Raw genomic sequence first — 23,096 nt, 5'->3', positions numbered from 1 at the left:
ATGGCAATTAGCTGGATTAAGTTGTACCAATATAAACAAAGTATTAAAGAGACAGTTACAGTAAATAGAATGAGCAGCACTTGTCCTGTGCCAGCTGCAGGGGTGCTGTCAAGCATTTGGGATGCAAAGCCTTGGGTGTTTGTGGCACTGGGGAGGACATTCACAGCCAAGCCACGAACATCCACCTGCTGTGGTGGTCTCTGCTGCTAAGTAGAGCAGGATGGGGAACAGCAGCACTGCTGGCATCCCAGCAGGCAAGCCGGTTCCAACCCCCAAACAGGCAATGACAAATACTTCATCGTGGGAGAGACGAAGGGCTCAGAGGAAAAGGTGAAGCAGCAAGGCTAGAAGTAGGACATAAAATCAGATTACAGCTTTGCTGTGTTTTAATTGCATTGTTTAATTCCAGTTTCTACTGCTCTAAGACTAGACATCAAATAGAAAGTTAAAATTATTCAAAACCAAGCTACAAGTCTCAACATCAGAATGCCTATTATACTTATCTGTGACCTTCTTACCATTAAAACCACCATATTATTATTACTGTACATTTGCAGATTATTATTAGGCTTCTGAACTCTGCTGCAGCTTGATTTATAGAAACTGCTTAGTCACTGGCAGCAGTGCTGTGCTGGGAGCGGGAGAGATGCTTGCTGGTGTTTCAGCAGAGGCTCCTGCCAAGAAGCAGACACTGCCCTTGACAGATCATTGAGAGCTGGTGAGTGTTTCCCTCTCATGTAAAACTTCTGGAATAGCTGCAAACCTTCTTCCCTACCAAGAGCAGGGGTGAAAAAACTCAAGGCTCAATTAATGCATCCCTCCAGTTGTTTTGGGCACATTTATGTTGCCCTTTACATGAAAAGCGACCTTCTGGTTTGCTGTGCACGTTGCTGGGAGCACTGCTCTGGATTTTGGGGAGGTAGAGCTCCTGTGAAATTGGGATTTAGGCTTTGGAAGGAGCAGTAGTCTTCTGATGGGACAGAAGTAGTCAGCAATGTGGGAAGGAGCCAAGTTGGGATGGGAGGTGGGGGGGCTCAGCAGGTCCAGGCACTGGAGCACTGAAGAGCACATTCAAAATTAAATATAGGGGGAGGGTGCCTGCTGCTTCATCACATTAATGAGGATGATGGGTTCTGTGACCCCACTCAAGGAGCAAACGCTCTGAGCAGAAGTTGCAGAACAGGCCCTTACATGAAGGATGTTTTCCCTGGGTTGTACATGCAGCAGGGCATAGTAAATGCTAATAATTTACAACCCTCTGAACAAACCAAATTACAAACTTGTTTCTTTTAGTTATTTGTTGAGTAATGACTATGCTGAGCTCTTTATAAAGTGTGGACAAAATCAGAGTCCTCAGCCCAGTATGCCCTGAACAGGTAGGGAATGATGCCTTGTTCACCATTGCTTCAGTCAAATTGCATCATCCCCAGTGCTGGTGCTCCAGCAGCCCTGCAGGTCTGGCCCTCCAGAGCCCTTTGAAACCTGCAACTGAATTGAACAGAAAATAAAACAATAGATATCAAACACTTCCATTCTGATTTCTTTTGAGGAAATGTTTCAGCATCACTAATGAAGTGTGCCTGTTCGCAACATGCTGGCATCCTGGAGATTTAAATCCAATACTTCAAAGAACACACATTGGTTAAGTAGCTTAGTCTTTAGTTTTATTCATGCTGGAGTAAACCATTGCCAGATATTTTCAGGGAGCTAACAGGAGAGAAACAATGGCTCTATTTGGCAGAGTCCAGCGGATGAAAATTATCAAAGTATAAAGTCCTAAACAGCTGAAAACAGTGAAAAATAATGGATTGGTTCTTTTCTCCTGACTCAATACCTTTATTCTTTTTGACATTTATTTTTTTTATTGCCTTTGCTCCTCTAACGCATTGTGGTGACTCATGTGAAAGGTCTGTAATAATGTTTCATTGCTGTGAAGTCACCGGATAACCACTACTCCTGCTCTGGTCCTACGCAATTATGTATGTTTAGAATATAGCCAGAAATGGGCTGACATTGATAGAACAGTGTAAAATAACAGGTGGAAAGAGCATTTAAAAGCAGGTACTGAGGAGTCACACACCCAGAAAACAATGATTTATTTATCTGTTGGAAATCAGAAAGGGCATGCAATAATCTGGGTCATGTACAGAGCTATTTCATGGGATAGTTGGTGCCACAGCGGCTCACTTCTGTCTTTCTCCTGTTCAAATAATTGCACTTGCTCACAGATACAACGCTTGAGTCAGTATTTTCAGGAACTTTGCAACTCACTTAGGCCCAGAGGTGTGGGTGCCCATCTGGCACTTTCTGCTCTCTCAAAGAACAAGGCTCACTTCATGTGATCCTGCAGATGTGCAGGGCTGTGTTGCAGAAGCTGAGCTGGGATGAGGCTCTGGAGAAGGGACCCACTGCTTGGTTCAGCCTTGGCTTTGGTGTTCAGGAGGGAGGTGCCACCTCCCCTGCAGTCTCTGTGCCTAATTCTGAGTGTTCCAGCTCGTTCAGATGACTGGGTGTTACTGTAAGGAGCAGAGAGCCTGTTCCCAAGGACTGGACTTAGCTTCCTCTCTTAGCAGGGACATCTGAGGGCCATATTCTAAGTAGAGACATCATGGCTTTGCCGAATAATAAACCTATTGAATTAGAGCATTTGGGGGCATGAATTCAATAAATTTGTGTTTTACTGAACATAGTGTCAGCCAAGTCCCTTCTAGCCAAAGGCCATCTCTTCTGAAGCAATCAGGGCCCTAAATGCAGGAAAATAGAAAATTTATAACAAAAAAAGGAGTGAAGAGTGCTGGCTTGACAATATTGCAGTCCTGTCCCAGTCTGCATCCAGTTCTCAGCTATTCTCTGCCTGCAGTCCAATAGTAAAGTCATATTTATTCTCTTGGCTCTGCTGCGTTAATGAAAAAGCCACTTAACAAAACAAATAGAAGGAAGGACATTTGCAACCAATTATGGTATTTCTGATCAGTCACATTGTGCTGGAAATTACACGCTGAAGTTCAGCCCAGGCAGCTGATCAATGACCTGGTAGCTTGGCACCAGTGCATGCTATCAACTTAATAAATCAATGTAATTCCAGTCCCCGTGCCAGCATTTATATGTGTAGTCAATATGACATCAATATTATATAATAATGGTTAAAACTAATTGCCCAAACACTGTGGTCTCTTATCTACTGCGCAACCCCATCGGAGCCCAACGGTGCTCCAGCAGTCAGGGTGGAATTTGGCTGGCTGTTCCTTAAACATACCCCTGGGCATCACTTAAAATCATGGGTTTAAAGCTAATTTTTTTTTGAAACCACAAGGGAAGTCAGCACTCCAGCATGTCATTCAGGGTTGACCAAATTGCCAGCCAGCTCTCTGCCTCTGGGAGGACGTGGTGTGCACGCCGGGTCCTGGCACACACTGCAGGAATGGGGTTTCTCCTTGGTGGCAGATGCACATCTTGGCTGGTTTCTGCATGGCTTCCTCCTCTTAATTAGCTCTGACATTTTAGCTGTTGTAATATGGGGTTTGGCTTAGGAGTTAAGGCTGAAAACTCTGGGAGTTTTTTGCTGGAAACAAAGTTTAGTTTAAGTACAGGGAATCTGGGATGCTTCTAACTGCGTGTAAGCTTTGCGGTGGGCTGGACCAGGGAAATACAGGAGCTTCTGAGCATGCTGGTGGTCACTTACTCTCACACCTGATACCACCAGTTTCAGTGCTCTCTGCTCTTGTATTTCACTCTTGTCACAGAAATCTACAAAGAACACAGAAACTACATAGTTTGTACTTACAAAAAACCTGCAGTTTATATCAACTATTTAGAAACAGCTTTTTTAAGGGTACCTGGACACTGAAGACGTCCTAATAGGATTTTTGTAAGTGTGTCATCCTCTCCAGCCAAGTGATACACTCAGCTCCCCACGTGTAATATTTTATACACAATATTTTACCTGGAACCACAGCAACATCCACTCTGGAACATACTCCAAGCCTCTTACTTGGCCATGGCTTCAGCTTTTCTGGGAACATACCTGGTCCTGTGTTATGTGAGACCTGCTGTTTGTCCCACATCATGACAACAGGAAAAGGGACATTTGGGCAGTACAGACCCACCTTGGTACAATAACTTTGGTTGTGTCCTCACACCTCAGCTGCATTTCTCAGATTCATCATGTGCTGGAGTCACTGGAAATATATGCAAGAGATTTCTATCTTATTCCTCTGTGCTTAATTAATTCAAGTGTTTTACTACATAAAGGATATTTTAACTGTAATCTTGATTTATTATTCATCAATGAATCATGATAGAATGGTTTGGGTTGGAAGGGACCTTAAAGCACAGTTTCAATACCCTGCCATGGGCAGGGACAACTTCTACTAAACCAGGTTGCTCCAAGCCCCATTCAAGTTGTCCTTGAACACTTCCAGGGATCGGGCAGCCACAGCTTTTCTGGGAAACCTGTGCCAGGGCCTCACCACCCTCACAGGGAAGAATTTCTTGTAATAACCAACCTCTGACAGTTTGAAGCCATTCCCCCTTGTCCTGACACTCCAGGCCCTTATCTGATCAGTCTGATCTCCTTTCCCCGTCTGCTCTGCACCAGTGATAGTTGCAGTTCACTGCTGGTTCCCAGCTCTGCTGTACCTCTCCTCCAGGGACTGTTCTGTTATCAGCACATGTTTATATTCTGGGAGCATGCACAGGAATTGAGCCATGGCTCTGTGACGTGCTCTGCAAAAGCAGAGGGAAAAAGGCAATCTGAGTGTCTTATGTTCTGCAGGCACTAGGAACCAAGGAGATACAGCACATGCACACACACAAAATACGTGTGTATATATACATATACATATGTGTGTGTGTGGCAACGACATTTCTTTGGTAGCATAATTTGGTTAGGCTAATGCTTAGCTGAGAGCAGAGGTAGGGAGCAAGGAAAGGAGGGAAGAAAATCCTGGTTCATGTTGCCCAGCCACAGCCGAAGCTGAGTTTGGCTGTTTTTTTGGCAGAAGTGAGATGTAAGGATAGTTTTGAAGGAGAAGAAAGGAGTGGCTGTTCAGATTTTATCGGGAAGGTTTTCCCAGGCTTAAAAGAAAGCTGGGCAGAATGTGAGTCTGTGCTTTGGGAAGGAGCTGACAGAAGGATTATAGAGCCTGATGGGGTAAAGGTTGTGGGCTGGCTGTATGTAGGTAGGCTGTTCAGCCAGGTAAGAGGAGATGTGCAAAGGTAACAGGAATAAAGAGTAGAAGGCAAGAAGCTCGTAAATTATGTAACTGAAGGACTGGTATGGTTGTGGAGTGAATTGATGTGGCCTTGAGGGTAGCTGCTAAAATTGAAGTTTGTAATAACAGATGCAAGAAGAGGGAGGCTTGGAGGAGATTATTTAAAAAAAAAAAGTTTTAGACATGATAAAAAGAGCAAATTTGAGACATAATTCCAGAGAAATCCAGTGTGCTATCACTTGGGTGAAAAGAAAATGGGGAAAAGAAGGAGGATGGCAGAAAACAACCTATTCCTGACTGATTGGGGGTGTGGGGGGTAGAAAACAGTGACTGAGCTGCTCTGTAGAGCTCTTGCAGTCTTTTTGAGTTATTTGGGTATCTCCCCAATTTATTTATTGATTAATGGATTTTTTTTTATATCATTACTGATTCTGGTAACTTACCTGGTGTCACATAACGTTGGTGACTGTGGGTGTATCCAGCCTGGTTCTTCCTGATGGGACACCAGCTTCACACAAACTTGGTTTCTTTTGCTGTTTCCAGAAGTTCATAGCAGAAAAATATTCTGAGAAAATTTTGTCTTGTGGTGGCTTATCCTTTATAACTCTGGCCATCACTCAAATAAAGAATGGCAGTGGTCTGTGGAAAAAAAGAAAAATAATTGAAAAATAGATTCTTACTTAAATTTTTCCAAACCACCAGAGCGGTTTACCATTCCTGGGAAAAGATGCAAGCAGGCAACATTTCCCTTAATGTCAGAATGCAGAATAATGCTTAGATAAATCTTTCAAAGAAGATGCTTTTATATTTGTCCTGTCAAATGGAGAAGATAATCAGCTTTTTCTTTCTCTTACCCTAAATATTTACATCTAGAAACATTAAGTAGATCTGTTTTCCTTCCTTAGTTTGCTTGGTTTGGAAAAAAATGAGGGTTTTATATTGATTTTTTTGCTTTGTTTGTGTTAGAGTATAAAACCAGGATATAGAACAGTTGGAAATTGGTTGAGGGATTTATCAGTTACACTTGGAGGGCATCATATCTCAGCATGGTATGATAGGAAGAAGGTGTGAAATCCTGGATCCAGTAGCATCAGTAGCAATACTTCAGTTTTCATTACCTTTATTAGATAAGAATAGAATAATTTGTACTCCTTCAAGGTTTCTCCAAAATAAGTGACTTCTTTGTGATCCTCTTCGAATTGGAAGCTGCCCTACTCTATTTGAGCTCCCAACCACATCAGCAGCAACTGTGTTTCTATCTAGAGAAGCCTCCATCACAACTTTGTTTCAGGGTTTTCTTGGGTTTCCACCAGGAGATCCCAAACTCCTCATGCAGATGGGGTGGGACGCTGAGGAGCAGTGCTGCTCCTGATCTCTGGCAGGTGACACAGACCACGCCTGAGTTCATGTGACCTTGCTGAGGAGGGAGCAGCTCTGTGTGCTTGAGGCATCTCCTCCTGAGAGCTCTGCCTGAGGGAGCTGTGCAGCCAGGAGCTCTCCTGAGGTGTGCAGGAGTCTCTGTACCTGCCCCCATGTGCTGTGACAGACATTTCCTCTCAACAAATGGCTGGAGGGGGAGTGATAGTGAAGGTGAAGTGATGCAGTCTCAGGCTCTGGTCCCCACCAAAAGATGCAGCTCCCGGGGCTGCAGTGTGACCAGTGAACCTGCAGATCTGCAGGAACACTGTCTGCTGAGAAACATGGTCCCAAAGGAATCCTGTGGCTGTCCCTGGTCTCAGGTGGCACGCACAGATGGGCATCTCTAGCAGCCTCAATTCCAGCTCCTGGCTCTGCTATCCCAGTGACAGCAGCTCATTTGCATGAGGAGCCACTGGGTGAGTAATACCTGCCTCTGCAGACGGCAAACCCTGCAAGCATTTTGTGGTAAACCTGCTGCTGCTCTAGGCAGGGAGGATGCACTTTACTCCGAAAGCAGAGGATGAAAGATTCTGTGGCAACGGCTGCGCTTTGAAAGGGCTGAGCCCAATCCACTGCACAAGCAACTGTTTATTATCAGAATCACTGATCTCCAGAGCACTTAATGCCCCTGCCTGCACGGAAGGCAGCCAGTGCACACTGCGGCCTCACAGCCTTTTGCTGAGCATCTCAGTCTTACTTCAGCAATATTGCTGTTAATTGCAATAAAATAGTGGATTTAAGGGATTCACCTGGTTCAGTCACTTGTCCAGGCAGGCTCAGGGTTGTACTCAGTGAAAGTAACAACCTGAAATGGCTGTAATGGCCAATTCCTAAGCTACAGGTGTGCAGCGAGGCAGACCTGCGCCTGTCAACACAGAACTGTCTAAGAATTAACCAGATTTGCACCTTCCCTATCTGTCTGTAGATAAGAGCGTTACCTCAGAGCCAGGCAGTGGATATTGCTGATAGACTGAACCTGGGTGCTGGGTAACTCCTGACTTTGACCTTGGCCACTTATATCACTGGAGCAAAATTCTGCATGCTTCTGTTTGCTTACATGGAGATAAGAATACTGGTCTCTGGATTAAAAGTGTCATTAAGGAGGCACATTATGATTATAATTATTATTTTACAAGATGAACAGTGTGCAGAACCTGGCAGTGCTGCTGCTGAGCTTCTTCAAGGAGTGTGTGCCTTTACAAAAGGATGGAAGAAACTGTTCAGGAGGATTTTCTCATACATAAGCTGAGGAAAAGGATTATCTGTGAAACAGCCAACAGTTTTTATTTACTGTGAAAATCTGAGTCTCACTCCCAATTTCCCATCAAGATAAAATGCAGGCATTTGGTTAAAATGGTAACTTAATGCTCCAGAGGTTTAATTACCACCACTCTATAATCAAAATCAACACAGAGTGCAAGCTGTAGCTCCCAACTCCAACAAGAAATGCAGCTTCCCACAAAGCAGTCAATAAAAAGAAGATATATAGCATGTGCTAGGATTTTGTGGTCCTTCCCACAGCTGAACTCACAAATCTGCTATTGCTAATGGTTTTCTTTCAAACCTCAGGTTCTCCTTTAGCTTTTACCAAACTCCCGAGCTCCTTATTTCTACATTTTAACTTTCTCTGTGTATAATATCTATATACACAGTACTGAATTAAGGGAGTTTACAGTGCTGGAAGCTAAATTTCAACATTTTTTCCTATACCAACAGAAAGCACTGAACTAGTCTCAATAGTGGTGATGATTGAAACTTTATAAGGGCCTTGTTTGCAAAAAGTGTCATGAAAGCAGGTACGTCTTCTGGGCTGGGGCTGGTGTGATCCCTGGCATGGAGCTCCACAGATCAAATGATCCATCCTCCTCCATTGCAGTTCCTTCTGTTTTTCTTTAAGGACCCTAGGACTTCTGGATCATTGGATCAGCTTGGGTCTTGCTTAGGACAGTTTTCCCTCTGCAAGTTAAGATTTCTTTTCTCCAGTGCCTTCTCCCAGTACATTTTCTGAATGAAGTTGTTGTGCTGTGCCAGCTGATGATCCCTGTGAAAACTGCACATGCTCTATATTTTGTCTATTCCCTTGCACGTTGGGTTTTTTGTGAGCAAAGCCTTTACCTGTCCTGCAGCCATACCCCTGCCAGGCACCAGGGCAGCTGTAGCCAAGCAAAGGTGTCCAGCACTGGTACTGTTAACAGTGCAGTCCTCTGCCCTCTGCCAGGGGCTGAGCCCCGAATTTATACCCTGGGATGCTCCCACATGCTGCAGTAGCAAACACAGAAGTTGCTCTCCAAAAAAACTTCGCTATGGTTTCTGCCCTCTAAGCAACAGTTAATTTTCGTCCTCCTCATCATCAGCCTCCCATAAAAAGCAGCATATTTTGTAACCTGCCTCTACTGACTTGTGGAAATAAGAGATACCCTATTAGCAATCCTTGTCCAAACAGTGTTGGACTGGTTAGTGCCAGTACTTTCCATCCAGCACTAGTATTTGTTTTTCCGTGCTCTTAATCTTAGAAATTGAATTGAGTCTGATAAAAGTGACTTCCTGAATATTGCATAACAGTTTACATCTGTCAGGAGGGAAGACAAACAGACCTGACCTTGAACTCAGAAAGTTTCCTCCCAGCAGGTAAAAGCTTCCAAAAGTCTGAGCAAGGGCTCCCTGTCTCTTCACTGTCCTGGGACAGCAATGAGGCTTCCCTGGCAGCCATTCTCTCCACAAAAAAAGCTCTGGAAAATGCTTTGGATCCTCCTCTGAGACCTGAGAATCCCCCGGAAAGAGCTGCAGCAGGAAGGCAGCTTCATGTTCTTGTTCTGAAAAGGAGGCAGAGGAGAAATCCTGTCCATATCTGGCAGGGTTTAGCCTCCAGGGATTAATTAAAGGCTTTTTCAGTTTTTCTTTCAAACCTCACAACATTCATCCCTGCCTCACTGAATAGGGAAAAGGGAGAGGCCTTTTCTCTGGTGAAGCACCAGCCTGTTTCAATTTTCAGTTTCACATTGCAGTAATATGCTTTTCCTAAGGGACAACCACAGGAAGGGCAAACTTTGGCTTCTCACCATTGGAGCATTACGTCATTAAAACAAGCTGGAAATCTGAGCAGCGGGCAAAACAAATTCCCTAAACTTATAATTCTCCCTTTCTTTGGTGCTTCTGTCCCCTCTTCCCTGCCCACAGACAAGGCAGGTGGAGGTGTTGGCAGAGCCAGCTTGGGATGGGGACCCGTGAACCAGGAGTGGGTGATGATGCTGCAGGAGCAGGGAGGTGTCCCACATCTTCTGAGCTGCTGGCACTGCTGGGACTGGGACTATCGGAGCTCTGGGGCAGCAAAATCCTTTCATCTACAACTCAGGCTTTTGGTGATGGCTGCAATGGGGGGAGAAGGCTCTCAAGACTCCCTGTGAAACATTTGGGGTCTTTTGCACAGCTTTCCCACTACCAGAGAAGTGCAGGGCTTGGGACACTCTGGTTTTTGGGCAGCATCCTGAGGAAGCAACACAGCTCCCAGCTCAGCCCACCTCGAGTGTGTGGTGCCCTGCAGAGCCCCCGCCTGTGCCCGGGCTGCAGTGTTTGTTTTCTGACCCCATTACCTATTCCAGTTTGGATTTCAGCTGCTTAGGCTTGATTATTTTAAACCCCTCCATCTGATTATCAGCAGCCCAGCCAGGCCAGATATGAAGCTTCCGGGGGGATCCCCAGCAGTGTTGCAGAAGGATAATTTGCCACTCATTCATGCTTCTGAGGGGGTTGGTCAGCTGAGAGGGCAGGGGGAAGAATTACAGGAATATTCCAAACGGGAAGGCAGCTCCCCATGCACCCCCTGTTCCACAACCTCACAAATCTCAAACTTTGCTCAGAATGGAGTACCTTGCTGCCGTGGGCATGGGGGGAAACGTGTCCTGGCAGGCACCCAGCACCCCCAGGAGATCTCAGTGACGAGCACCACGGCACAGACTAACCCACGCTGGCACTGCAGGTTGCTTCTGGAAGCAGAGCAGCCCAGGGACACACTGGCATGGCAGGGTGCAGCAGATTGGTACCCAAACCAGGCATCCCCGTGCAGCCTTTCCAGAGCTGCCTTGCTCTTGCTTTTCGGTTTCTATTGTTGTCCTAGAGCTGTTTTCCTCCGCCTCCCCCCAGCAGGATGAAGAAGCCTCCAGCTGGCCTAGGAGGCTTATCAGCTCTGTCTGGCTGGGTGTTAACAGTTTATTTGCATAAGTACCTGTCCCCGTCATATGCTGCTTGCCTTTGTGACTCACTGTAGTTGTTTATTTTTCCTCCAGCAGCCAGGCTTGCGGCTGCTGCTCCCTGAGGTATGCCAGGGCAGATGCCACCACCCCAGGGTACTGCGGGATGCCTGGCACGCTTGGGCCAGGAGCTCACCCTCGCTGGCTCACCCGCTCCTCCTGCCCTTCGGGACCAGCTTGGAAATTAAACGTGTTACTGGTCGAGTCCTGTTTTCTCCTGGCTGTCAAGATAAAATTAAACTGAACCCCCCCAATTTCACACCTCGGCAGCTGTCCCTGGCTGGGGAGAGCAAGGCTTCCCCTGGGACCACAGCCCCAGCTCCTGTTGCAGGGAAGGGTGATGGGTGGCTGCCTCCTCCCTGCTGATAGTGTTCATAGAATGCCCTGAGTTGGAAGAGACCCATACTTCATCGAGTCCAACTCCTGCACAGGACAACCCCAGAAATCCTACCATGTACCTGAGGGTGTTGTCCAAATGCTCCTTGAGCTCTGTCAGGCTTTGTGCTGTGACCTCCTCCCTGGGGAGCCTGTTCCAGTGCCCAACCACCCTCTGGGTGAAGAACCTTTTCCTGGTATCTTTATTTTAAGGAGCTGAGAACCTTAAAGCATTTTCTGAACCCAGGTCTCAGCTCCAAAGGCAGAGGCAGTGTAACCTGCCAGACCAACTCTTCGGTTGCTTCGGCTTGCTAAAGCAAGCACTTACAGCTCTGCCCCAAGTGTTGGTCGTGACCGCGGAGTCACCTCCTCAGCTAGGAGCAAGTGATCTTGTTTCTGCTCATTAGCTCTGAAAGGTTTTTCCATCCATAATAAGAAAGTCATTAATGTTAAACTTCCACTGCCAGGTAGGATTGATTTGAAGATTATAACCATTGTAAGGGGGTATGCATTGCATATACAATGTGTTAAAGTCCTGGCATGCAAGAATTGTTGTTTCAATGGTTGCCTGTCATCTGTGGAGCTCACCAAAGCTCATCCATGGAGCTCAGACAGATGTCGGGCTGCTCAGCAGTCTGGAACGGCTAGTGAAGAGTGGCTACTTTCAAAGGGAAAAGGTAAATTCAAATCAGTAGCTGGTACATCCTCCGCAGAAGGGCTGTAACCCTACCCCAGGAGACGACAGAATGGGTGATCTAACATGTCTCCATGCTCTTGTTGCTGTGACATTTTACTAATATGGTGCACAGCCTAGAGGTCCTCAGTGCTCACAGACGGGAAATGCTCAGTGTGGGATCTCCTCCGCAAGGAGCTACCAGGATTGACGTATTTTCTCCTGAATGTGGCCCAGAAACCTGGGTGCTGTTGTGTGGTGTGTCCTGCTGACGTGTCAGTGAATCAGCTGTCCATCCATCCAGCCACTTCTTGTATGTAAAAGTTATTTTAGACACATATTTTTTGTGTTCATGTACCAGTTGAGCCATGCCAGGTGTGTTGCTCCTCTGACTGGGAGATGGAATGGATGGATGGATGGATGGATGGATGGATGGATGGATGGATGAACTTGGTGTGTCCATGTCAGCCCCCCTATGCTTAAAACCAACCCTGTAAGCAAACCCTCATAATTTTATTTATGACTTTCAGATGAGATAATGGTTTTCCACTTTGAAAAGAAAGCTCACTACTTCAACATTTATTTTCTATAAATGCCTTGGCATTTATATTGCAACAGGAGACTATTCAGTGACATTATCTGATAAATATCGTGTTATACAGCTGCAATTTACAATGCATATATTTTTAACGGTGCTCCTAAGCTAAATTAAATGCTTCTAAAATATGGTACTTAAGGAAAACAAATGTCTGTTCTAGCAATTTTGGTTTTCAGGGTACACTATTTTTTGAAAACCAGATACCATCTTCATCCTGTCAGGCAGTAAATTATGCACTTGCACTTTCATAAACTCTCCCCTTGGGAACTTAGTCAATGAAATGGAAATGTCTTTTTCACACCCTCCAACTCCAGAGAAATACAGGGAAATAGCCAGCTTGGTTATAAACTGAATGTCTAGAGGGAATCCATATAAAATGTGGATTAATGCCGTCCTGATGCATGTATTGTTTAGCATATGTACCCTTCACTCAAATGGTGCATTGAATTGTGACTGGGATCATTAATGTCTCTCATTTTTTTTTGAACTGGGACAATAATTGCATGTTCTGTGGTGGGATTTGCAGGTAGGAAGACACGCGCTTGCACTGGACTGTGAACCTCCCTCCCAAGCCAGGACACCTGCAGGAGGAGGAAAGCTCTGCTGGCCTGCTCAGGGAGTACAACACGATGGCATTTACACCTCGGTGGATCTTTCCTAGGTTGTGGGGTGGGAATGGGCAGGACAAGGGCTTGCAATGGCATGTCCTGCCTGTGGGATAGCCTTTCACGAGGGAGAGCAGACCTACTGAGGCAGCTGAACCCAAGCTGATGTTCCTTGTAGGTCCCCTCCAACTGAATTATTCTAAATCTACTTCTGTTTTCACCACCCATCACCCAGAACCAGAGTTTTGCCTGTAGCAGTCAAATGTCTTCACATGAAGTCCTACGTGGTCCAAGGAGCTGCATTATCCCCTCACCGCATCGCGTGTGGGAAGTGTGAAAAGGCAGCAAAAAGGCAGCAAAGGAAAGAAAGCCAGGAAGGGAATTGCAGTGGTCTGCTGAGATGCCCAAGGATCCTCCTGACGCAGGAGGAGCTACAGCAGCTCTCCTGTCACAGGAAGCTGTTCACCTGACCACTGATGGTCCTCATTTTCCCCAATCTACCCTTAAAAGCCCTCTAAAAGCCCCAGCTCTTCCAGTCTGGGGAATACATGAAATGTGGGATGTATTAGATGCATTAAGCAATAGCAGCAAACTTATAGAAAACAGGAAAATCAACAGCAACAACAACGAAAAAGGAATCTTGAAATTTGGCAGAAAAAATGCAGTGCAAACCCCACAAGAACATATCTTTGCACAAAGCCACTTACGGATGCATTCCTTAAAGGTAATCCCTTCAGACAGAGTGAGGCTGCCATTTCTTTGAAAGATATTAAAGCAGCTGTTGCTAGAACAGAGAGAATTACTGAGCTATCTGTCAAGGGATGGACATTTGTAGGGCTATATCTACTTTTTTTTTAATTTATAGTTTATTTTGATACCAGTTTTCCAGCTACTGAAGGTAATTGAGACAGCAAACAAAATCTCACTATCGACTGATCTGCCAAATCAAATTTTTTCTCCTGTAAGTATAGTGTTTTTCCTTAGCTTCAGAGAGGAAAAGAATTATGCGGAATGAATAAGAAAGAAAAGGGATTAGTTTATATAATGACCATAGCAGCCATCTCTCCCTTGATCTGTCGTAGTTCACTCTCGAAGATGGGAATGATTATTATTGTAATTTAGAACAGAGCTTGTTCATTTTCCTTCTGCTGCATCTGCTTACTACTCTCCAAATTAATACATATTTTAATAAAAACTAAATATCTTGACTATAGCTGGGATATTGGATGATCCCAGCTGGAATATGGATGGAGCAAGATTTTTATCACCTTTTGTTCCCCTCGTGGAATGACTGTGCACTGCCCTCGTCCTTGAAAGGAATTAAAGTAGCCATGAGGTTATTTTGATGACTTCTGGCTACCAGAGGCCTCAAAAGAAGGCATCTAAGGCAGTAAAATAGCAGCTATGTGTCTCCTGTGCTGTTTTCAAGCAGTGTGATGCTTCTGAGGGATCTCCAGGAGCTCTCTGTCACTGGAGCAGCTCCCTGCTCCATGGTGGTCCTCCCACACCCAGCACCAGGGCTGGATGGGTGTTGCAGTAGGAATGGGCTAAGGGAGCTGAGCTTCCCTCGTGTTTTTTTCACTAGCTAATGTCAGAAAATAGAATGTTTCTATCTGCCTTCAAAATGACAGTGGATTTTTGCTCTCTTTGGGGACTACTTGCACTCCCATGGACCTGTCCCATCCGTCTGATGCTCCTGTACTATGGTAATCAAATTTGATGCCAACGCGGCAACTGGGCTTTCCTCCTTCTCTCTTTTCTGCACTGAGATTTTCACTGGTCTCAACTCTTACTGAGAGGTTTTTTTAAACCAAAGAGTTGAAGATGAACTATTTCATATGCTTGTTCTCCTGAAGTTGCTTTAACACTTTTGTAGCTCTAAGGTGAGCCAATTCACCCCTAAAATCCAGGTATTCACACCTAATCACTCCAGCACAATGCTCCCCCAAGGTGGGAAAGCAGCCTTGAGGTGACAGCTCTGCAGCATTTTGGGGAACTCAGGATTAGTAATGGGATTTAACTCTGCAGAACTCATACAAAACTCACAGAGACTGTCCTTCACTTCAAAACATCTGTTAATTCTACTTGAGTGCTCATCATCGAAAGACTGCCTATATTTTTCCTTTCAGGTTTGCGAAAATAAGCACTGGTGAATGAAGATGAAAGAGAAATGTTGCTGGTTTCTTCCCTGGAGATCGTATTTCTTACTTGTTGCATAACTGCTTATTTTAGCATCAATCAGCCAAGCCTTTGTTGTGCAGACAATTCTGTCCTTTTAAAGGATTTGTGCAGTATTGTTTCTTCCAAAATGCTTTTTTTTTGTTTTTATAATTAGATTTATTTCCTCTCTTAGCAAATGCCAACTGACAACAGCCTGTCAAAGCTCTTCGTAAGTGTTACATAAATGTCATACTATGTAAACTGAGTGTTGTATGTAACATATACATGACCTTTCTGGAGAACCATCCATCAAGTGCTGTCTCTGTGTGTGTCACGTTTATGCATTTGTACACAAGCTGTGTTTAAGTGTGCATATATGGTAGCCAAAAATCTATTAAGGAGAGTACACAAAAACAGAAATGTCCGAACTCTTGTCAGTGCAACTTCATCTACATCCTTTTGTCAAAGCAGAACACGACTTTAATTGCATGTTCAGATACTCTTCTCCTTCTGCGTTGGTGTGTGTGCAGTGAGATGGTCAGCGAGGGGCTCAGCAATGCCTATTGTTCAGCACATGAGCCTAGGCAGAGCACATTATTCAGCACATTATTCACATGTCTGGCCACTTTTGGATTTCACAGCAATAGAAAATACAGCACCAATATTTCTCTGTGCAGTTTTCAAAGCAGAGCAAGGTGCTCATGTTCTGGATGGTAAAAATGTACTGAGGTTGCAACTAGGCATGCCATGGACCTACCATGCCATGCTGTGACTTTCTTTAGAAGTGTACTCCAGAAATCCTGGAGAAATGGCCCAGAGGGTGGTAAGGCTGTAGCATGCTGTACAGGACCAGAGCAGGGACCTGCAGGTTCCTCGAAAGACAGAATTATTAATTTCCTCACGGCTTTTTCTATAGCACTTTCCACTACACTGCCTCAGTGCTTCAGCACCTTCATTAATCCTCCCCAAACACTCGTTCTAAAGATGGGTCAGAGTGAGACGTGGATGGATTAAGGTCAGTTTTGACTAATTCAGGGTACTCCATCTGAAAAGCATAACGTCTGCGTTTTCAGAGTATTTAACATGATACAGCACTTCATACATGCAAGCACAGCACCCACTGCTTCCAGCTGCACAAAGATGGATGTCAGCAATTCAGGCTAAAGGTTTCCAGCTATGCACCCGCAGTGTGGGCAATACAGCCATCAGAAGCCAGAAGTTTGGGTTAATGACTTGTTAGTGTTACATAGCCTGTGGCAAGGGCACGGAAAGAATCTGCTTCTTTGGGAGAGTTTTATCCTTTTGTCACAGCCTGTCTGTGTCTTGCAGCCCTTGCATCGCTCCTTAGGCAGTCTTTGGTTATGCAGATAAGATGAGGATCTGGCTAAAATTGGTTTCCTTTTTGACTTACAGAGCAGATCCACAGTGTGCCGGTGTCACAGAGAGATCAGAATGTGACAGTGTAACTAAGAAGTGCATTAGAGTATGTGTGCACAAGAAAATCTACAGAAATTGGTATGGAATGCCTGACTTTGGACACTTCTGATGTCCGGACCAGGTAACACAGTGACATTCACAATATCCCTTAAGGCAGCCTGTGCTGTAGATGAGGTAGGATCTGTAGGTGAAGTCCTGTCAGGGACTTAAAGACAGGGGCTGTGCTCATGAATCCCGTTGCTCCTGTAATCCCAGGAAAGGCTTTTTAGCCAGGAGCTGATGTTTCCTGTTCCCTGGGAGGCTGCTGAGAAGGCTCTGAGCACCTGAAGCAGCAGGTGCCCCCAAGAGCAGCATCTTGAGAGATTTCAGCTGCCAGAACTGGGCATGTTTATTACTGTGTAGTGAGCTGCACTTCAAAACCCAGTAACATGACTAATTTGGGTGGGTTTATCTAAAAGGCCATAAAAGATTGCTTCATACCAAATTTCAAGACCCTATTTCCAGTGTTAGTCCTAAGAACCACAGCAAGCCCAAGAATGACCAAAGTGATGCTCTTCTCCTACTCTGTTTTCATCCTTGGAAGTGCCAAAGTACTTGGAACGTTCAGAAAACATCCAGCACAGGCTGCCAAGGCAGAAAGATGCAGCCTAATTAACTCAAGTTTGGTAATTTATAAGTAGCCACTACAGGGTCGTACGGTGGGGAGCATCTGGCTATGATAGCTCCAGTTCCTAATGGCTTAGAATTGGTAATTCACAGTTTTAGAGCTGACCAGCTTAACGAATCCTAAGAGATGATGGCAGATTGTCACTGAAAGAGTCTTTAACTTGAATTTTAATCTTCTGCAGCAAGGGTTTAAAACAGTGCAAGCCAACTTCTGTAGGGCCCCCGGGAATTGGGGAAGATGTATGCTGTATCTCCAATTATTATTATTTTATTATTTTAAGAAACCGTTTCTATCCCGACGACACTGCTGTCATTGTTTTTAATCCTGCGGAAAGCATCTGGCAACAGGCAGTCCTGAACCACCCAGAGCCCAAAACACTCGTCTGGGGAGCGCACAGCAGGGTCACCCTGCGCGGAGGCAGGCGGCAACCGCGCCGCTCCGCACCTCTCCGCGGAAACTCTGCGAAGTTTTTTTGGGGGAACACACACATACACACACATGCACGGGTCGGGGGGGCTCTTCTGCTGCAGCCGCATCCCCAGCCCCGCCGCTCCTCGCCCCTCCGGAGCGGCCGCGGTGCCGCCGCGGAGGCTCCGCGTACCCCCCCGCCCCGGCGGTTCCCACGCCCCGCGGCCGTGGAACTTTGCTACGCGGGTGCGGAAGGGAGGGAGCAGCTCCGCACAGCGGCCCCCGCTCGCCCCGCGGTGGGCAAGAGCCGTCTTTTTGACGCAGGAGAAATGGCAAATTTTAAGTACGTCATTAATATGGCGCCAAAAGCCTTTTTTTTTTTTTTTTTTTTTTTTTTTTTTTTTTTTAAGTATAAGCTTTTTTTTTTTTTTTTTTTTAAGGTTGGCGAAGCCGCCCCGTGTACGCGTGTGCACAGCGCGGAGAGGGGGAGCGGGCGGGGGGGAGGAGAGCGTGAGTGTGTGCGAGTGTGAGTGCGTGTGCAGGGCCGGGCGGCAGGACGGCTGCGGGGCGCCGGGGCTGCGGGCGAGCGGCGCTGGGGCTCCGGGCAGCGCCATGGGGCCCCGGCGGCCGGCGGGGGGGTGACGCGGGGCGGGCGGCGGCGGCGGCGCGGCCCGCGATGGGACCCGCGCTGCCCGCACCTGGCCCTGCCGCGGCGCCCGGGGAGGGGAGAAGGCAAAGAAATTGAAGATTTGGGGCGGCCGAGGCGGGGGGGGTGGGTGGGGGGGGTGGAAGCACCGCCACCATTATCCGTCCCCGCTCCGAAAGTCGCTTCCCCGCCTCCCTGCCGAAGCCGAAGCCGAAGCCGAAGCCGAAGCCGGAGCCGGAGCCCGGGCGGCGGCGAGGCGCGGAGCGCCGGAGGAAGTGCGGGGTGAAAAGAAAGAGAAACAGGCGGGCAGGGCTCGCCCGGTCGCGGCGGAGCGGCCATCTCGGCTGGGAGCGGGGCCGCATCCATGGAGTTACCGGGCGGACGCTCCTAAGGAGGGCCCGGGCGGCGCGGCCCCGGCAATGACACCGGATTGAGCCGCCGAGGGGGCTCTCCCGGCCGGGGACTGCGGGAGCATCCCCCGTCCCCGCCTCCTCCCGCCCGTCACCCCAGAGACCGGCGCAACTCCAGGCGGACACTCCTGGCCAAGGTAAAGGCTCGGCGGGGTGGCGGCGGGAGCGGGCTGGGTTTGCAGCGGATGGTTATTTTGCAGCTCCCCCTGCTTTTGCTGTATTTCTGTCCTTTTTTTTATTTTTTTTCCCTCCCTCCCCCGGCTGCCGGGCGGGGGATGTGCAGCATTCCCGGGGCGGATGGCGCACGGTGGTCACTCTCCTTTGGAAGTGCGGGAGGGAGGCGGCGGGGACGTAAACAAGAACTTTTCAAGGCTCGATTCGCCGCTTCGCCCCTTTATTCCCCGAATTAATGACTGCGGCAGCGGCCCCGCGCCCTGCCCTGCCCGCCGGGAGAGGAGGGGACGCCCCGGTGCCCCGCGGGGCTCGGGCGGGCAGCGGGGGCTCGGCGGGCGGCAGCGCGGGGCCGGGCAGCGCGGTCGGGAGCGGCGGGGCCGCGGGCGCGGAGCACTGCGCGGGGCCGGGATGGCGGTGCCCGGGGGCGTGGCGGCTGCCGGCTCCCGCCTGCCCTCCCCTTCCTCCCCCCTTCCCTCCCCACCGCGGGGCTTTCCCCGCCGCCTTCCCCCGCCGCACCGCGCCGCTGGGTCCCGGGGCTGCCGGGCCCGGAGGCGCCGCCGCTTCCCCCCACGGCATCACCCGCGCTGGAAAACATCCCGCGTCCCCCCGCGCCGTTGTCCCCCCGGGCTGCCCCCCCTTCTCTCCCCGGCCACCTGCCCCCTCCCCAGGCTCCCTCCCGCACCCTTCAGGGAAGCCGGCGGCGCCCGCGCTGCCCCCGCCGTGCTGCTGCCCCTTCCCCACCTGCCGAGCCGCTTCCCAGTCGGGCTGCGGGGCTGGGAGCGCCCCCCCGGCTGCCCTGCGCCCGGGGTGGGAGCAGCGAGCTGGAAGTTGGAAAGCGCTGCAAAGGCGGGAGGCTGCTGAATTGTCAACCTCGATTGCAATTAGGGGGGAAAAAAGTCCGCTCTCTCCGTACCTATACATTTCGAGCGCTTTTTGAGTGGGAAGAGAAGGAGGGTATGGCATTCACAGGGAAAATTCTCAGTGCCTTCTCAGCCCCCACAGTGAAAATTGTTTTGAAGGGCTTGAGCCAGGACCCTCCAACCGCTGGGACATTTTTAAGAGGAGATTTTCCTTGGGGGAAAAAAAATTAAGTGATCTCAGCCTTCTCCCCAGGGGTAAGGCGCCCGGCTTTTAGGAATGGTGTTTGACCTTTACGCATTTATTGGCTACTGGGGTTAAAATAAGCTTGAGATAAAGTAAAAATAGCTTGCAGAAAGGTTAAATCGAAGGTTAAATTTGCTTTTCTTAGGAAAATTGAGGCTGATGTTCAAAAATGTACGCTTGGAGCAAAGGAAGGAGGGTACACGTTAAGGGGTCTGTAGGCAAGGAGATGCAATTCCTTTAAAGTATTGATAGCTGCTGGTAGTGTTTGACACCCAAGTTGTGAAAGTTGGTGGGTGGGTGGTCCTTCAGATCAGGTCTTTACTTTTCTGAGGGTTTTCTTACAAATCCTGGAGTGCTTGTAGCTCCTGTTGATTTCCTCTGAGTTTTTGATGCTCTAGAGACCTGCAGGATGGGGCAGCCGACTGTGGGCATGAAGCTGTGCCCGATATCCCTCCTCGTGCCCTGTGTCCCTGCCTGCACCTTCCCCTCCGAAGGCAGGGGTGGCCCCAGTGCCCTCAGTAACCTTTCTGGTTACCTGTGCTCTGTCTGGGCTTGCTAAAGAAAAATAGATAATTAGAAAGTAACGAGTCAGAAGAGGCAAGTAAAGTTATAAACGTGAGTAGTAAAGACAAAAAAGTCCCCTTGTAATGTGGAGAAAGGCAAAGCACAGGAAGTAAGTGAGGGCTTGTTTTGTTTTAAATTGAAATGAGATTAAATTTTGCCCCAGGGAGCCAAGACAGCAGAGCTGGTGTGGAGGAGAGGAGGGATTGCTTGGTCCTCACCAGGGCACCTGAGTTTTTGCTGGAAAGCTGGGGCTGGCAGCAGCCTGTAGAGGAGGTGAGGGACATACGAGCCTTGGCAGGCAGGGGCAGGCTTCTGCTGCCCCAAAAATGGTTGTTCTGGGTACCAGGATCCTGCCCTTTAGCACTTACACTTTGCAGGGCTACCAGGGAGGTTAAAAAAAGCTTCCTCCCAGATGTGGGGGCTGAGCACCATGATTTGCTGAGGGTCATGTGGGCACTGCTGCTGTGCATCCCTTGGTCCAAAAGTTTGTTTTTCTGTTACTGTGACACTGGGACTGTGCCAATTTGGGGGATGCTGCTGCTCTCTCAGAGCCTCCTGTAGCAGCACTTGGCTCCAGAATTTGTTCATGGGAAAAGGCAATGGGACGAGGACAATCCTCCCACGGTGTACAGACTGGGATGTTCCAGCCCTCCACCCTTCTTATTACACTTTCTAACAACTGGCTGGTGTTCCTAGACAGAGGGAAAAACACATTTAAGGCAGAGGGGAAGCGCTGAGGGGATGCGTTGGGAGCAGCCCCATGGCTCGGTGTCATCCTGCGGGCACGGGCGCCGGGACGGGTCCGGGACAGGGGTCCCCGGCGCGGGGTCGGTGGCCGGAGCCGTGTGCGTGCCGCTGGGGGCACTATGTTCTGTTTGTGTTCCTATTTCTGGGCTGGCAGAACAAACAGGGAAGTGGTTTTTCTGCAGTCTCATTGCAGCTCACAAACAGAGCGCATCATTCAGCCGGGGTTGCTCACAGCGTCAGAGGTGACGGCGCGGGGACCGAGCACGGCGCATCCCTCAACCTGCGGGGAGGCTGGGAAGAGGTGATGACCCAATACTTTTCCTTTTTTTTTTTTTTTTTTTTTTTTTTTCTGCAACTTATGCAGGCTTCTGTGCCTGTTCCCTGTGGAAGTGGGGAGTACAGGCATGTATGAATTTCTCTATTTGCTTCCCACAATTCAGAATGGTTCATTCTTGGAAACAGCCCCTGCACAGGGTGCTGGGATGCCACTAAAATCTCCAAATCCCACGTGGACTTGATGTGCAGAAGAGTTTGCAGGGAGCTGGAAAACACCAGGGGGTTCCCCAGAGCACAGGGCTGGTGGAGGGGTCCGCAGAGGAAGATTTCTGTGCTGGCTGAAGGCTGGATGAGGCATTTTGGTTTAGTGTGGATGGGAGCGGGTGTCTGTCCCTGGCAGTGTGCCCAGTTGAGCTCAGGATCTGGGCACAGGCATCGCTGTGTGCCAGGAGTACTGTTGCCTTTACCTCTCCCAGGTTGCATGGGCTGGGCAAAATTGCATTCCCAAGAGCTCCTTTCCAACCTTCCCCTGCTGTGAGGCAGGACCAGCCAGCCTCAGGCCATCATCTCCATTTTAGCACCAATCCTGGTGCTAATTTGTCCAAGGACATAGTGATTTACATTTGTTTAGGCTGATGAAGGGCCATCATCTTCCTTGGTTTAGCATTTATCTGCCTTTCTCAGCTTGAACAAAGGCGATGCTAAACATGTGTCGGTTTGCAAGCAGTTCAGTTTTTTGGTTTCCAGGCATTAGCCAGGGCTATGCCTGTGGATTTGAGTTGCAGACACTTCAGGGGGATGTTCATTTGTTTATAAAAGAAACCCACATCTGTTTCTGTTTGAATTTTTTAAGCAAGCCTACACAGAAACCTTTCACTTGGTTTCTGGCTCTGTAAAACCTAGATTTTGGGCCAAGTTTGACCTAACAGTGACCTTTTCAAAGTATTACAAATTTTTTTGGTATTTGTTTATGACTTTAATAATGATGCCATATGGGGAATGGGTCAGTTAAAGGTGAAATTAACTTCTAATGTAAACAAAAGATTAATTTTGGAGCAGAGACCATATTTTGTGGGGACTTAAGTTGCTCAGTAATCCACCAACTGAATTGCTCCTGAGAGCTTGTGGGAGCTGGAGCTCCAGCCCTGGGAGGGATGTGGGCAGTGGGTCCCCCCGTGCCCCACCCCGGGTGCCAAAAGGGTGGTGGGAGCTCAGCCACCATCAGACTTTATAACTCTGGGATACAGATGGGGAAATAGCCGAATTACCCTTCTACAGTAAATTCCTCTGTTAAGTGCTGTGTATTTTACTACTGTTTGGCTGCTCAAGATGAGTCCCTCAGGAAACAGCATCTTTGTAGCCCGGCCTGGAAT

General features: G+C 48.1%; 1 protein-coding gene and 1 long non-coding RNA gene across 2 annotated transcripts in view; both read left to right on the top strand.

Annotated features, from left to right (window-relative positions):
- The first annotated feature begins 633 nt into the window (after positions 1 to 633).
- LOC125333989 lies at positions 634 to 15,603 on the top strand. Its single transcript, XR_007207039.1, has 2 exons — positions 634 to 718; positions 13,052 to 15,603. It is a non-coding gene; the product is annotated as an uncharacterized LOC125333989 (long non-coding RNA).
- A 5,948-nt stretch (positions 15,604 to 21,551) lies between these two features.
- The window catches only part of JADE2 (jade family PHD finger 2), a 69,535-nt gene continuing 67,990 nt past the window's right edge, over positions 21,552 to 23,096 (top strand). Inside the window, 2 exon segments of the mRNA XM_048319637.1 lie at positions 21,552 to 21,644; positions 21,647 to 21,748. Coding sequence (XP_048175594.1) covers positions 21,567 to 21,644; positions 21,647 to 21,748 — 180 coding nt within the window. The 5' untranslated portion in view covers positions 21,552 to 21,566.

This window comes from Corvus hawaiiensis, chromosome 15 (genome assembly GCF_020740725.1).
Source record: "Corvus hawaiiensis isolate bCorHaw1 chromosome 15, bCorHaw1.pri.cur, whole genome shotgun sequence".
NCBI lineage: Eukaryota > Metazoa > Chordata > Aves > Passeriformes > Corvidae > Corvus > Corvus hawaiiensis.
This window is presented reverse-complemented; position numbering and strand designations above follow the sequence as displayed.